The following is a 15,983-nucleotide window of genomic DNA, read 5'->3' as shown; positions in this document are numbered from 1 at the left end:
AAGAAACTATTGAGATCAAAAACATTCAGTTAAATAAAAAAAAGTATTATTTGAACACAACATAATGTTTATTGCAAGTATTTGTAAAAACGAGTCATCATTCTGAAACTAGTGTTAAAGGAATTAATCACCAACATACTGAAATGTCTATTTCTACAAGATGTTGATGTCCACTGTCGTTACATTTAACATTGGTTGCTAATGAGACCAGATTTAACGTTTGTATATGATGGTATTTCTTAACAGGACTTTGTAAATAGAGTTTTATATTCTAAAAAAAATCCTTCAATCAATACTGTATTGCGCAATTGCTCAAAGAATTCTCCTCGGCGAATTTAAATTGTCGTTTATCATAAAACTTCATCAGTACTGGACTTTGTGGGTGGAAATTTTTTAAGTGTACATAATGGACGCCTGGATCACTGGTCGTATGTCCACAATCCTCACAAACATACAGCTTCCTCCGACGTTCCTTATAAGCAAAAGCAAATTTAGAATTGTGGACTTTCCTGCAGTGAGATTCCAGAGAACATCGCTGAGTGAAAGCCTTCCCACATTGGTCACATTTGTACGGGCGGACACCTGGAATAAATGACGTCATAACTATATTACGTCATAACTAATTTCATGCTATATAGCTTCAAAACGAAGTTGGATACTTTAACATTAAATAATGATTTGGTATGATCAATCTAGATAAGAAATATACGATAATTGTGTAATTGATGTGGTTGTGATGGAAAGTAATATACAATTGCAGGCCTGTTCCTCGTGATAAGATCTATCCACTGTGATAGTGGGCCCATTTATAAATACGATGGTCATTGTATTAAAAAACGTAGTTGTGAAAGTGGTGCATCGATTTTGACGAGATTATAACTAAGGATATGTTAATATCAAAAGAACTTAAAATCACATAATATCTCAGATCAATTGCAAAGAATATACCTATGTTTGACATATTACATTGTATATAAAAATAATGTATAAAATATAGGCATAAGATACGAAATTAAACTAACCTGTATGCGTTCTCGTGTGTCGCTTGAGGTCGAAAGTGTCGTTGAAACCCTTGCCACAGAAGGTACACAGGTAGCGTTTTATCTCGCTGTGACATTTTAGATGTCTGTTTAGCAGTCTCTGAAGCTGGAAGGACTTGTTGCAGACTTTACAGACATATTTATTATCATTAGTCTGTTCTGCTGTAAACAAAATGGAAATTAAAACTTTATTCATCTATAAATTGTTTCCATATCCAAACTCATGCGATTAAAATATTTTGCCAAGAACCTTTTTAATCGTTGAAACGCAAGACAGAATTTCAAAATTATGTAAATGTGTTTACTTTCGATTTGTTTATAAATCATCAGAGATTTTATTTTGTAGTTGCGTGCTTTATATATTTCTAAGACTACAATAGTTGTATGTTGATGTGGTGCTTGAAGAAGACCATAATTACCTAATTCCTCCGCCACACCGTCGTCCATGCGTATATGTGCTAGTAAGGGATTCTTAATGCCATATCCGCCGTTGACAAGCTCGACTCCTTGTAATAGAGAACGCTGAAAATAGATAATACTACGGTAAAGTTTGTATAATGATTTCAAATGTCTGGCTGAAAGTGCAATCGAGGAATACTAAAAATATCAGAACTTTTGTTAAGTACCCCCTTTGATGCACAAATTATTCCCAGAATGGAGACTGATTATGTAATATATTCTAAAATCTATTCCAGAGAAACTTACCCTCATGAGAATGGAGACTCATTATATAATATATTCTAAAATCTATTCCAGAGAAACTTACCCTCATGAGAATGGAGACTCATTATGTAATATATTCTAAAATCTATTCCACAGAAACTTACCCTCATGAGAATGGAGACTCATTATGTAATATATTCTAAAATCTATTCCAGAGAAACTTACCCTCATGAGAATGGAGACTCATTATGTAATATATTCTAAAATCTATTCCAGAGAAACTTACCCTCATGAGAATGGAGACTCATTATGTAATATATTCTAAAATCTATTCCACAGAAACTTACCCTCATGAGAATGGAGACTCATTATGTAATATATTCTAAAATCTATTCCAGAGAAACTTACCCTCATGAGAATGGAGACTCATTATATAATATATTCTAAAATCTATTCCAGAGAAACTTACCCTCATGAGAATGGAGACTCATTATATAATATATTCTAAAATCTATTCCACAGAAACTTACCCTCATGAGAATGGAGACTCATTATATAATATATTCTAAAATCTATTCCACAGAAACTTACCCTCATCAATGATGTAGGCGGGTATTGTTCGTGGTTAACGTTGGATTTTGATTCCACTTTCATTTTTGCCTGATAGTTGTCTGTATTGTTGGAGAAAACTGCAGTTTTGAGACGCTCTTTGTCCATTAACTCTTGCTGTTGTCGTCTAACCTCCTTCATTGGTAGATCAAGTTCCCGCTCACGTGCAGGACTAATGACTGGTGTTACTGGAGATCCGGGAGATGCTAGCTCGTGCTGCCGGAAGGAGTAGCCCGGAAGTGGAGAAAGAGCGTCGGTCATTCCCATACCACAATGTAAAGAACTCGGAGATTGAAGCATGTAGTTATATACCTTCTGTTCATGACACATGGGAGAAAATGGGTAGGTCATTCTGGGATCTATTCGCTCTTTATGCATATACCCATGACTAAACGGCTGCAATTTTAATGTCTTAGGTTTGCGAACTACATGTGAACTTCTGGGCATTTCTTGTCGACTCTCCAAATCTGTTTAGAAATAAAACAAATGTCAAATTCAAAATTGTTTCCAATAACGTTTCAAAAAATCAAAAAGTAAATAAAAAAAGATGTTTCGAAGCTGATTCACTTTTTTCTATTTGTGCTGACGAAAAACATAGACTTGTTGTAGAGAAAGAGAGTCAGTCATTTCCAGCAACAGTGTTGTGATCTCGTACACAAGGACAGAAAAGTATTCGTACATGGGTATTGATAGAATGGCATGCTTCATTTTTTATACATCCGCTTTTTAATATATACTTAGATTAGTCACAGGAGAATCATTCATTTAAGATTAATGATTCTTGTAAGGTATCATACAGGTGTGTGACTGATAATATTTATAAGTACCTCTAACATACCAGAAAAAAATAGCATTTGAAATTCATTTAAGTGTATGAATGATGCCTCACATTACTTATAATACAGTAGCACACAGTAATGTACACCCTGTGGTTTTTACCTCAAGACTTATAAACCTAGATGTCGCATCATTAAAGAAGTTGTAAAACGATTAAAAAGATGGCTAGTGATATCCCGGGATTTCTGGTAATAACAATGCATAAATTATGAGAGAGTATTAAAGCTATCACAGCGGTCCGTTATATTGATATGAGGCGGGGATTCTCATCGCTTCATTCAGTAGTTGACACGGAACGCGGAATATCTTCCGCAATGATATATGACAAAAACATTTATTAGTTTATCTCAATATGATAAGATTCGATTAAATTGATCATATCACTTCTCAATTCAGAGTATTCTCAACAGATGATAAGTATCTGAAAAGGATGCTTGGTTTCTATAAAGCTCACAACGGGAATCAAGTAAGAAGGGCATTGAAGCAACTGTTTGGCATAAGGCTTCTAATAATTTATAGACTGGTTATCAATTAACCCGTTTAACAATAACATACAACGATAGGTAATGGTGCATTATACAAAGGGCACCCTCTGCAGATACCTTACTGGCCACAGAATTTGTCTAAAAAAGTCAAATAACTAGTGTACAAGTCTGTGGCTATACTATGCTTACTTAACCCATTCTTAAACACCAGTCATCAACTGTCATATAATACGTCGAAATGTATAAATAAAATAACGAATGTAGCCCTGGGGCATCATTCTATTGCAGTTTTAGGCTAAATCTTTAACATACAAATTACGAATACACTTTGCTGATGTCGATTTTCGCTGATATATCGAATGCTAATCCATTTCGAAATCCACCCTTTGTTTAACTGTATGAGGTCAATGGAATGAAGGTGACCGAGAAAAAATCCCTATACAGCAATATTTATATTAAACATTATATTGAAATATTATTGTCATAAAGTTAATTGATCACGCGCATTTTTATATCTATTGTAAAAGCTATCGCTTAGCTATATTGATATACAAAACCAGCATACAGGCGCTTTTCGTGGGTTTATATCCAAAGTTATCTGACTAATGAACACACTACTAAAAACAGGTTCTACTGAGCCCCACACCCGAACGATACCATCACCATAAATATCAAACATACAAGATATTATCACAAGATTTTATTATGTATACTGACACCCGTAATGTACAATGCTAACTGTTGTCAATCGGTTGAAAGAAGCTAAGGGTTCAAAATTGTCTAAAATATCGATAGCATTGAAGTCGTTTTTAAGTTGATTTATAAAAAAAAAATTCAATTAAAAAAAAATCAACACAACTAAACGATACGTTCGCGATGAAAAATAAAACAATTTGGTAAAGCTACATCTCCATGATTCCCCATCATGTCCGCACCATATACTAATGTATTCCATATCATTATAATGCTTTTAGGCTATCTTAATTGCCTTGTTGAGTGCAACTACGTCAAAGACAGTGATCTCGTTTTAATCACTCAACAAGCAAGAATAACGTTTAAAAGAAAATTAAACTTCCAACTAGTTTTACGCATGATTAGAATTGAACTTTGAGAAAAAATAATCCAATCCTGTGTTCCGGGTGGATGAGGGTTTGACCAACATTCAATTGACGAGATTGTGATATTGTAAAGGTCAATACGCTAATTTACACGTGTTAATCTGAAGTTTTTGTCACCCACAGAATAACGTATTGACAACAGGGGAGCTTGAAATTGCTTACATGAACAAGTTTATCAATTGGTCAACATGTGGAAAAATACCATCAATATTCATGAAACTGTTACTTATTAAACAGTGCGACGCAATGAACATTCTTTACTCTTGTCTATTCATGGTACACTGCTACTAAAATGGGTTTCGTCGTGTCCTGCCCTCTCCTCTTTGTTACGTACGACAGAGATTAGACAGGGTTCCGTGATTCTCCACGTGTTATTGCGATCAATCCCTGCCCTCAACACGACCATCCAATTATCTTTACAGTAAAATCGGAAACGGATTGTTGGGCAGTGAAGACGATGTTTTGAAAAGCACGCAAATGTAATTATTTCCAATAGAGACATCTTAAACCACACTCACAGGTGTATCAAAATTTAATCCGCGTTAAAATCTCTTATTTTTCTCGTGAACGTTTAGAATAAAGGTTAAAGTTCAACGATTTAAACAAAACAACACATAGGATTTTTTTTAAGAGTACGCGAATCTGAATGATATATAGTATAGATGTAGAAATTGATGTGATAATTATACAAACAGTTGTCTTTCATTCATTTACTAATGTTTACATTTTTGATGTTTGTTGATTCTGCTGTTGTTGTTGCTGTTGTTGTTGTTGTTGTTGTTGTTGCTGTTGTTGATGTTGTTGCTGTTGTTGTTGCTGCTGCTGTTGTTGTTGTTGCTGCTGCTGTTGTTTATGTTGTTGTTGTGGTTGTTGTTTTTGCTGTTGTTGTTGCATTTGTTGTTGTTGTTGTTGTTGTTGTTGTTGTTGTTGTTGTTGTTGTTGTTGTTGTTTCACGGTAAATATGATTTCCTTCCAAATACCTGAACAATACTGGAAGCTGTTGTACAGGTACAGATCTACATTTACTATGAAAAAGTTATCATTTGATATTTTATATGTGTATATTGGCATATGATTTTAGGAAAATGATATTGTGAACTTCAATCTTGTTTAATTTGTTAACGGAAATGATCCCAACAATGTATCTATATACACCTGGTACCTTCATTTTCTCACGACAATCGCGTTCTGTATGCGACAGTTACCCATTGTAGTTTCCCTTAACCCTACCGCATTCCTGTGGTCAAGTTCACATCACATGCATTGAAACACGCCGTTAGCATGGGAACCGGTTATCGCTGGCAGAGTGCCCGCTTAGATAATTCAAACGAAATTAAAAGTAGTGTCTATTATCAACCATTTATGTCCATATAGACTACCTACACTTCAGGTTACCTAATTTAGTTCAAAAGTTTGACACTAGAAACTCCCTATAACACTAAAGCATTCACATCGCATACAAATCATATATCACTTTGTAACGTGCATGCTAGGTAACTTTCATATCATATATAGAAAAAGACCACAGAAAACATTGAAAAATTCGTTCATACATTCTGCGGTTTATCAACTTTGATTTTTAGTCCAGACTGTTGTCATATCGATATTTCCTTTCGTCCCCTTTTCATTCTTTGCACTATCTTAAATCTAATTCTTGTATAAATTTGTATTAAATGGTGTTATTCGCTTGTGTATCTTTTGTACAATCTTAAAGGGCCCAGAAAACCATTTCATTCACAATAATTAGTACTGTAAGCACCGCAGCATACTACAATATAGAATGGATACCAGCGGATGTAGCTTAACTTTTATTTGTTTAAATAAAACATTCTACCAGCTTATTTTTCCTTAATTTGAAACCTAAGATCCAACGTACTCAAGACATTAAATTTCAAGTAAGATTTTTCAATGAATTCAAGATTCCAGAAACCGGGACTTTTCTGCCCAAATGCAGTTGACTTTAAAATGCTAATCGTTCGCTATCACTATAATTATACTGAGGAATAAACCGATATAATCCCCAAAAGGACATTTGTATGAATGGCATCACCCCCTCTGTCTTACGATAGGAACGTGCTTCGCTTCAGTAGCTCATGAAGTTGCTTTCTTTTTCAGAAAGATAGGTATTCATTAAGGACTGCAGGTGTGTCTCTAATGCTTTATTCCGTAAGAGTACACTCAAAATTACAGGCTTCTATTGCAGAGTTAGATGTACCGTAAAAAGACAGAGGTGATTTTGTGGGTCACCGCGCGATGACCCCAGAAATACGCAACCGATTACTCTGTTTGCCGACGAGACAGCCCTACATATATTTCATCTTCATTTTCATAAAGAAGAAAAAAACGAAAACTTTGTTTCCAGTTGCTATGTAAGTCGCCTTTTGTGTACTCTTACATTTTTTGTGAGAAGAGCATGTCTTAGACACTATTTAAAGTATAATATTCTACTCACAAAGACAAAAATGCTGGTATTAGCATAAAACACACACAAGATGTATATAATTTAAACAAAAGTTCTTTTTTTATATTGTTGAACCTTTTATTCGAACCGCGTAATTTATCACTTCCTTTGCTTTTGTTGTACCCGAGCATCGCGAACAAACAGATCCATGCCGGTTGTTATCTTTCGTCCTGTCGAATATTTCCTTACATGGATGTCCTGTTTATTTTCCCCTATGGTATTGTTACTGTTACACATGACGAGTTATATATCAATAACACTGAACTTTGAAATAACGGAAACGTTGAAATTCTTTACCAGACGCTATTCACTACAAAACAGCCTAGAGCCGAGAAAGATTTGTGTACGATACTATTGAAAACACTTTATCGTATTTACCGCAACCAGTTTCAATCATTGCTGTTTTTCGCCTTGTGGCTAGTTATTATAAGGTCGAGCCGGTAGGTTGACGACCAATCGCCGATGTCCCCATACTAATCACCATTTGGAAGATTGTTGATATTTATTGAAACTTTCTTTTCATATTTTGACCTCATTAGATACGTAAAGACCGGACAGTAACTTAAAGGATATACACACCATTTGATACCGCTAACAGGTTTTTACCTTATTAGGAACTCTCTGTTAAAGCAGAAAAGTAATTGCCTGAAGAACGTTAGATACACATACCGTTAAGGCTGTTATTTTTGAGAGGGTACTTATTTTGCTATTTTCGAGGAATTAAATAAAAACATATACAATGGAAACCTAGAAAACAAGACCTATAAAGAAAACGATAGCTCAGTTGATGCCATTCCTCACAAGAACGACCATCTTTAATTGAAGCTTTTGGTTTAAGCGCGAATATTTGAAGCAGCAAAGACTAATTTAAACGGTGAAATCATTATGAAATATTGATACCTTACAGGAACGCGTTAAAAAAATTAATGTCACTAAAATACGACATGAATTCGTTATCATTATTACTAGTGTTGATGTAGTGGTCAGTACTTGTTGGCTAAACTTTGATCCGTGAAAACGGATATCATTAACATATCTTCAAATCCATGTACTTTACTGAACTGTCTAAATAAAAAGGGTGTTTTCACAGGTTCGGATACATGGTACACCGTGACGTAGGAGATACATGGTATACCGTGACGTAGGAGATACATGGTATACCGTGACGTAGGAGATACATGGTACACCGTGACGTAGGAGATACATGGTACACCGTGACGTAGGAGATACATGGTATACCGTGACGTAGGAGATACATGGTACACCGTGACGTAGGAGATACATGGTATACCGTGACGTAGGAGATACATGGTACACCGTGACGTAGGAGATACATGGTACACCGTGACGTAGGAGATACATGGTATACCGTGACGTAGGAGATACATGGTATACCGTGACGTAGGAGATACATGGTACACCGTGACGTAGGAGATACATGGTATACCGTGACGTAGGAGATACATGGTATACCGTGACGTAGGAGATACATGGTACACCGTGACGTAGGAGATACATGGTATACCGTGACGTAGGAGATACATGGTATACTGTGACGTAGGAGATACATGATACACCGTGACGTAGGAGATACATGGTACGCCGTGACGTAGGGGTATACGGTATACCGTGACGTAGAATATTCATGGTACACCCTGACGTAGAGGGTACATGGTATACCGTGACGAAGGAGATACATGGTACACCGTGACGTAGGAGATGCATGGTATACCGTGACGTAGGAGATGCATGGTACACCGTGACGTAGGAGATACATGGTACACCGTGACGTAGGCGATACATGGTATACCGTGACGTAGGAGATACATGGTACACCGTGACGTAGGAGATACACGGTATACCGTGACGTAGGAGATACACGGTATACTGTTACGTAGGGGGTACATGGTATACCGTGACGTAGGAGATACACGGTATACCGTGACGTAGGGGGTACATGGTATACCGTGACGTAGGGGGTACATGGTACACCGTGACGTAGGGATACAATTATCAACTTTCAAATCAAAATATCAGGTGAATGAGGATATCAATTAAAAGTTACTGCCAGAAGAAAATTGCAACATATGCAAAATTTACATATATCCAGATAGTGACTCTAGGTTTTAAAAATAGATATGATAACGATGACGTGTTTTATATGGTAATAGACTACTTTAAACGACCGTGAGTGAAAAGAAATATGACCAAGTTCAAGGTAAGATCAACTGAAATTAAGAACAAAGCTATTTCCCCGTAAAAGCGTTAAAACGTTTTGAGCCACATTCAAAACAATAGGATGGAAAACCGGATATAGTTTTCAATAATAATGAAGATCCGTTTACAATACGTCAACAGCGTATTATGATCTTTATCTCATTTTATGACGATTTATGAACTTCTTTATTTCTATAAGTATCATCATGAACTATTCTCACGATATAAAAACCACAATTCATGGCGCTATAATTTCCACAGGTATACAGGTGTAACGGATCTTGTCTGTAAAACTAGACATATTCTGGAGCATGCTCTCGCGATTGTTCAGTTGAGCTACACAGCTGGACAATATTTCTTTACTCTAGAACAGTATTGATACCCTGTTGGACAGTATTGTTCCCTGTCTTAAAACTCCGGAAGGAGATGTCTATTACACTTCAATCACACGGTCCGTTGAACACATATTCATAAGCTTGAAAAAAACCCATTTGTTTTACGGACTCAAATACTTCCCTGCCAATTATTTACATACACGGTAATCAATTTGTATTCAGATTCCTTTTGCATAATATTTTCTTAAATGTGAAATGAAGTATTTAAAATATATTTACATATTCTTCAAGTTATTTTCGGTTGACAATGCTCCACGGAGCGTTTATATATACCTAATGTCTAGTATCAAATTAGCACTTTCTTAAGGCGGTGGTAGAGCTATTGTCCATGTGGTCAATTAGGAGATCTCTCATATGGGACCCAAGAGGAGTGACAACGCGCTTTTTTCCTCACTCTCAACGTCACACTACCTTTCTCGAATTCCATTCTGTATCGTTACAAATTGTTGTTTTTTTGTCCCTAACTGATCAGGTGTAACTATGGTCAAGTGTTAAAAAAGACATTAGATATATTCTGTTGTTGTCATCTGGTATCACTTAACCCTAAAACATATTGTTAAATTTAAAGGTCTTTGTAACTAATGTAAAATCAGTATACCCTGTTTATAACTAGTTTCTTTCCTTTGAAACCGTTTTTTCACAATTCATAAAAACGAAACAAAACCAGGGAAGGGCGGGTGTGATTATCATCAGCTGTTCTCTCATCGCATTCTTCCGCCTGCCCCACTACCATACTTTTACACAATCGAAAATACATTATCTGATTGTTGACTTATAGCACCAATAAAATAAACAAAACAATGTCAACAATCATCTGTGCAGATAGAAACCATGTTATGGAATGATTTCTTGATTAAGTGATAACGAAAAATGTTTCAAGGTAATGACCCATGGCGGCGTGATCATTGTTTTTAAGTTGGATGTATTTTATGATAAAACATAACGAGATAGAAATCTACACTGTTTGGAAAAAATGTACTCTTTTACGTGAGATATTTTGAGTTAACCTTCAGCCTCAAGATATTTGAAGTTGTCGTTTTGAAAAAAAAAATAAATGGCTAAGAATATTGTATAAGTGTTAATATATATAATCAGAGAAGTACCAGGTTGTTCACGTATGTCTGTATTCTCTATACGATAGAATATTAAAATCAATTACTCATTTCGGATATTATTTTTTACTGCTACACAATGCTCTGTTTTGGCATATTGACAAAAATGATTATTTTTCATGTTCGATTAAAATCCTAAAATGTTATTTTATTTAAAGCAAAGCCTAGTTCTATGTTACTCGTTAATTATATGATGATTTATCCAGTGATATAAATAGCACCAAGTAATACTATAACGTCCTGAAACAGTATGCATCAATCTATATGTAATTTATCTACTAATTACTAAATACTACACTAACAAAAAATAGATTAGATAATAATATAATTTTTATTTTGTTTGTTAGTTTGTTTTTATTCTAATGATTTAGATAAAGTTCTATGAAAGTTGAAATAATTAAGAGCATTACTTACTCTGTATTGGTTCTCGTTTAAGTTCCGCCCCCTCGACGACTGGAGGCGTGGATGCGATGAAGTCCATCTCATCGTGTCTAGTTTCAGCTGCAGCGGCTGCAGGTTCACCGATATCACACAACTGGTGTTCTTCCTCATTGACTTTCAGACCTAAATTCTCTACATGTTCCTCCTGTTGACCCTGGTCTTGCCTTTCCTTTTGTTCCAGTTGTTGCTGTTGCTGCTTTTTAAGATACTTTCGAACAAGAAAGGACTTCGGCATGTTGTTTCCTAGAATGGCAAACTTTTCACTCAAGTGTCACTTTCTCAGAGGAATCACATCACTAATTATCGGAAATATAATTTTTTTTTGATTGGTAGAATAAATGTTATTGTGATATTATTAATGTTACAAGCATATAGTGTATCGCCTTGTGGAAGGCGTATGAACCTCCTCGAAGTTGTGTGATGACAGATATGGCCAGTCACCCGGTATACCAGCTTCTACACAGGACAGCGATGAGGCAAGTACTCGTCCTTATGACTGATTTACAACACTGTACCAATAGAATGGGTGAGGGCTGCTTTAAAACTGTTTCTAGTTGTGGGAAGAGCTTGGTAACGGTACGGTTGTCACCTTGTATGGAGTGGGGTGTTTGGTGATCACTGGCGCGTGACGTTGGATCGCGGTTTCATTGAGAAAAACTTGTTATCAATGCGTGCGCATCTACCTGACAAAATTATTTACTGACGATTGATGCGGACGACAAGTTTAAGAACAGTCAACTTAATACTTTGTATCGTAACCTTACAACCGGTCATTTAGATCATACAACTTTATAATTCCGTCCATGTTGTTGAACGTGAAATCTCAGTGGTGTATGTATGCCAATGGGCCTTCCGTCGGTGTTTAGAACATCTGCAGTCCAAAGGGTTTGTAAAGAAGCTACCCTTTACCGTAAGAAATGTACACGGATAGCGTTACCCATCAAGATGTTCTGTTAAAGGGGTGAACTTTAATGTAAGACACCAACCACATCTCTGGATAGGTTTAAAGCGGTGGATGAGAATGCAAGAGGACTTCTTAACAGAAACATGGGCGTCTGGCATTCTTGAATAAAAACAAAACAAAACAAAACGGATGGATGTAAAGTTTGTTGCAGAGATTGAGTTGTTACATATTCAAATACAGGTTGAATTACATCTGCTATAGCTTTAAACGTATTTAAGTGGTGTACGTTTATATTAGAATGTAAGCATGAAAAATAAATCTCAAATGTTAAATTGTCATTTTTATCAGGCAAATTTAAATCCATAAACCTTTATGAAGATTTGACATTCCGACACATCGCAAGATTCTTGTAAAAAGGTTTGTTATGTTAACACTATTCAAAACAAAATTTAGCATCAAATAGAGTAAAGCGAAATAATTAATTGAACTGCATCTTACAGCTGTTTCGTTGTTTTAGGACTCGAGGTCAATGATGCCAAGAGTATTAAGTTTGATACGTAGGAGACGACAGAAGACCAATGACTGAAATTTATTTCTCCCATACTTTACAGGGCCTTTTCGGATTTTGGCAAGGAAAAGATCAATCTTTCTTTTGGAACAGACAGCTACGACGTTACCCACTATAGGGTAGCGTTATCATTTTATGTAGCGTTACCATGTCGCATATTGATAACGTCATCATTTTCTATAGCGTTACCATGTCGCATATTGATAACGTCATCGATTCATGTAACTTTCCCATATCGCTTATTGATAACGTCATGAATTTATGTAGCGCTTCCATGTCGCATATAGATAACGTCATCATTTTCTATAGCGTTACCATGTCGCATATTGATAACGTCATCATTTTATGTGGCGTTTCCATGTCGCCTATTGATAACGTCATCATTTTATGTAGCGTTTCCATGTCGCATAATGATAACGTCATCAATTCCGAAGTACATTTCTTGGAACATTGATGATAGAGCAATGAAATCGTTGAACAACAAGGTACAATTTGTTACTATTTTATCATATGTCTGGGAGAAACAAAACATGGGTCTGTACCGTGACAGGGATATATCAACCCTTGTGTAAGAATTTAAACAGCAAGAGATCTGTGCTTACCAGCCAAATCTTCCTAAACAGACACATGTAAAATTCTTCTAGGCGAAATGTAGATGGGAAGCTGGAAATATAGAAATTAATTATTCCAATTTAGCATAACAGAAACCTGTTCAACAAGATAATTCCTACATCATAAATCTCTACATTACTTTTATGAATTACAATTACCTGCACATTGTAAGTCTTGTCTGACTGGCAGACACACACATGTAACTCTCGATAATCCGGAACTCGATTATCTGAATTTTAGATAATTTGTGAACGGCACTGTCTCCAAATAAATAGATTGTATATAGCTTGATTTGATACAATATAAGGACAATGTATGTCTCTTTTTTGTGTATACAATTGTTTATGATGTATGAAAACAAACTATATTTTATCTACAAAATGTTTGCTATTATTTCTTTGAATATACAACTGTACTATATTTAAAAAGTGCGTCGTAGAATTATGTGTTATTGTTTCCCGGCAAAAATATATTTTGTTTATTGTTGTGTGGGACGGGTTTCTATGTAAATATATGTAGCAGTGTTGGTATTTACACGCAGTATGATACACATCCGATGATGTAACCGCTTTGTTGATCAATCAAAAGATTTTTCTAAAAACTGCAATTCAACGATTACCTATGTAATAGTGACACTTCCTTTGAAATCTATACTGGCGTTGAATTCGTCATTCGGTCACACATATAGATATCTTTTGGGAAATCCTCCTAGTATGGTAAGTGGTTAATACTCTGTATGTATACATTATGCAAATGATCAATAATCAATAACGTCGATGGAAGGTTGAACAGGTAAGGTATAAATGGTTGAGCGTCTGTTATTTAATCTTTCTGATACCTTACACCTTTAATTATCTTACTTTAAGTCCATTTTGATACCTACATCACAGTTTTAAAATGTACAACTATATATCTCTATTGCTAAAATATTATAAGATATTAATATGTTTATTAATTACAAATTTAAAAAGAAAATCAATGTTCTGTATTTATCTAATGTATATACAGCCTGTCGTCTTTTATTTAAATTTCTGGAATGATAAGAATTGATCGGGCTACGTACCGTAAAACGTGTTATTTTCACGTTACCGTAAAACGTGTAATTTTCACGTTACCTTAAAAACGTGTTATTTCCACGTTACCGTAAAACGTAAAGCTTCTGGTATAGAATAACACAGCCAACTGCAAAATTATGTCATCATTGTTTATTTTGGCAAGAGATGACAATACAAAACATTTATTGCAAAGTTCTATATATAGGCAATTGCAATTTATAAAAAAAACAAAACAAAATTTCCTCGTGACCAGCTGAAAGTTCCACTTTCCATATTTGTACTTTAAAGTGACTATCAGTTTCGTATTATACGGACAATTACCAGAGGTATCAGATTTTTTTCAAATTTTCCATAAATAGCAGAGTTCCGTGACGATTCCGTCTCATGACGGGTCATATTCGAGGGATGTGCCTTGTTAGCATACTTTTCAACTTAACAGCAGTCGAAGGATGGTATCCTTAGAACAACTTGTTACTCTCCTATTTTGTATGTACAATGCAGAATACACCCTCAGAATGTAACTACGCCTTAAAATCATAGAGTGAATTTGAAATATCTGTTATAATGTAACTACGCATTTTCTTTCACAAACTTTCTTTCACAAATCCTTCTTGGAGATTCTGAAAGTAAAACGATATCAGATGTCTTATCAACTGATTTACTAATATCTATGTTCAAATACTGCCAACTTTCAAGCATTCGTGAGCGATTTATTTTTGCGATAGGCATATATCAGAAAATGTTAAAGCCCCAATATACGTAAAAATCACTGTAAAAAACAAACTTTATCTTATTTTCCCCGTAATATATGTAACAAAACAAATACTTTCCTTTAATTAAAGAAAATAAAACTGACTGTTTTCAATTTAAATAAGAATTGAAAAAATCGGAAAATAAACAATGTGGGACCCACAATAATTCATATATTACCGCTCGTAGTGATGACATTGCGCATGCGCATATTCCGCGTGTGTAAACATGACAGACACAGTACAGACGTTCACCAGTAGCTTCCTTTTTTTCCAATCATACATCAGGCCACTTCTGAATTCTTACGTTATAATTGTGCGTCGTATCGTTTCTAAACTAATTATTCCTTCTAATAATTTCCCAAAAACTGAATGTTTATCACAGAAATACCTCAAGTCTACGACAAGACTTCGCAAACAATGTTTGTAAACAAAAACTTACCGTAGACATATCTGCATGTGCTTCCTCTATCAGTAGAAATCTCAACTCTCGCGAGATCAGGTCATGAACTTTCCGACGTGGTTCGGCAACAATCGTAATTTCGATGGCGGAGTGTTTAAAATGGAGGTGTGTTTACAAATAACGAGTTTCAACTGCTCATATATCAATACTTTATGCACAAAGTCATGGTAACTATTGTTTGAATAACTTAATTTTAACTACATCTTAGAGAATATCTCAATAATTATGAGTGATTCTACACAAAAATTTTGGTG

General features: G+C 35.2%; 1 protein-coding gene across 1 annotated transcript; it reads right to left on the bottom strand.

Moving 5' to 3' along the window:
• Positions 1-289: 289 nt before the first annotated feature.
• Positions 290-11,613, bottom strand: LOC132544760 (zinc finger protein SNAI2-like). The gene is made up of 5 exons (XM_060208410.1): positions 11,352-11,613; positions 2,295-2,779; positions 1,460-1,562; positions 1,023-1,202; positions 290-582 (listed from the first exon to the last, which is right to left on the bottom strand). The coding sequence occupies exons 1-5, from the start codon at positions 11,611-11,613 to the stop codon at positions 290-292; spliced, it is 1,323 nt and encodes a 440-aa protein (XP_060064393.1).
• Positions 11,614-15,983: the final 4,370 nt, after the last annotated feature.

This window comes from Ylistrum balloti, unplaced genomic scaffold (assembly GCF_031769215.1).
Source record: "Ylistrum balloti isolate Yb309-2 unplaced genomic scaffold, AGI_CSIRO_Ybal_v1 Utg369808, whole genome shotgun sequence".
NCBI classification, from domain to species: domain Eukaryota; kingdom Metazoa; phylum Mollusca; class Bivalvia; order Pectinida; family Pectinidae; genus Ylistrum; species Ylistrum balloti.
Note: the sequence above shows the minus strand (reverse complement) of the source record. Positions and strands in the feature narration are given on the sequence as shown.

Bases quoted from the DNA above. Each gene is read 5' to 3' on its own strand.
- LOC132544760 (XM_060208410.1), bottom strand. From the start codon at position 11,613: ATGCCGAAGTCCTTTCTTGTTCGAAAGTATCTTAAAAAGCAGCAACAG. The intron at 1,563-2,294 runs GTAAGTTTCTGT...ATCTATTTTCAG, and splicing joins CGCCTACATCATTGATGAGG to CGTTCTCTATTACAAGGAGT. The intron at 1,203-1,459 runs GTAATTATGGTC...TTTTGTTTACAG, and splicing joins CGGTGTGGCGGAGGAATTAG to CAGAACAGACTAATGATAAT.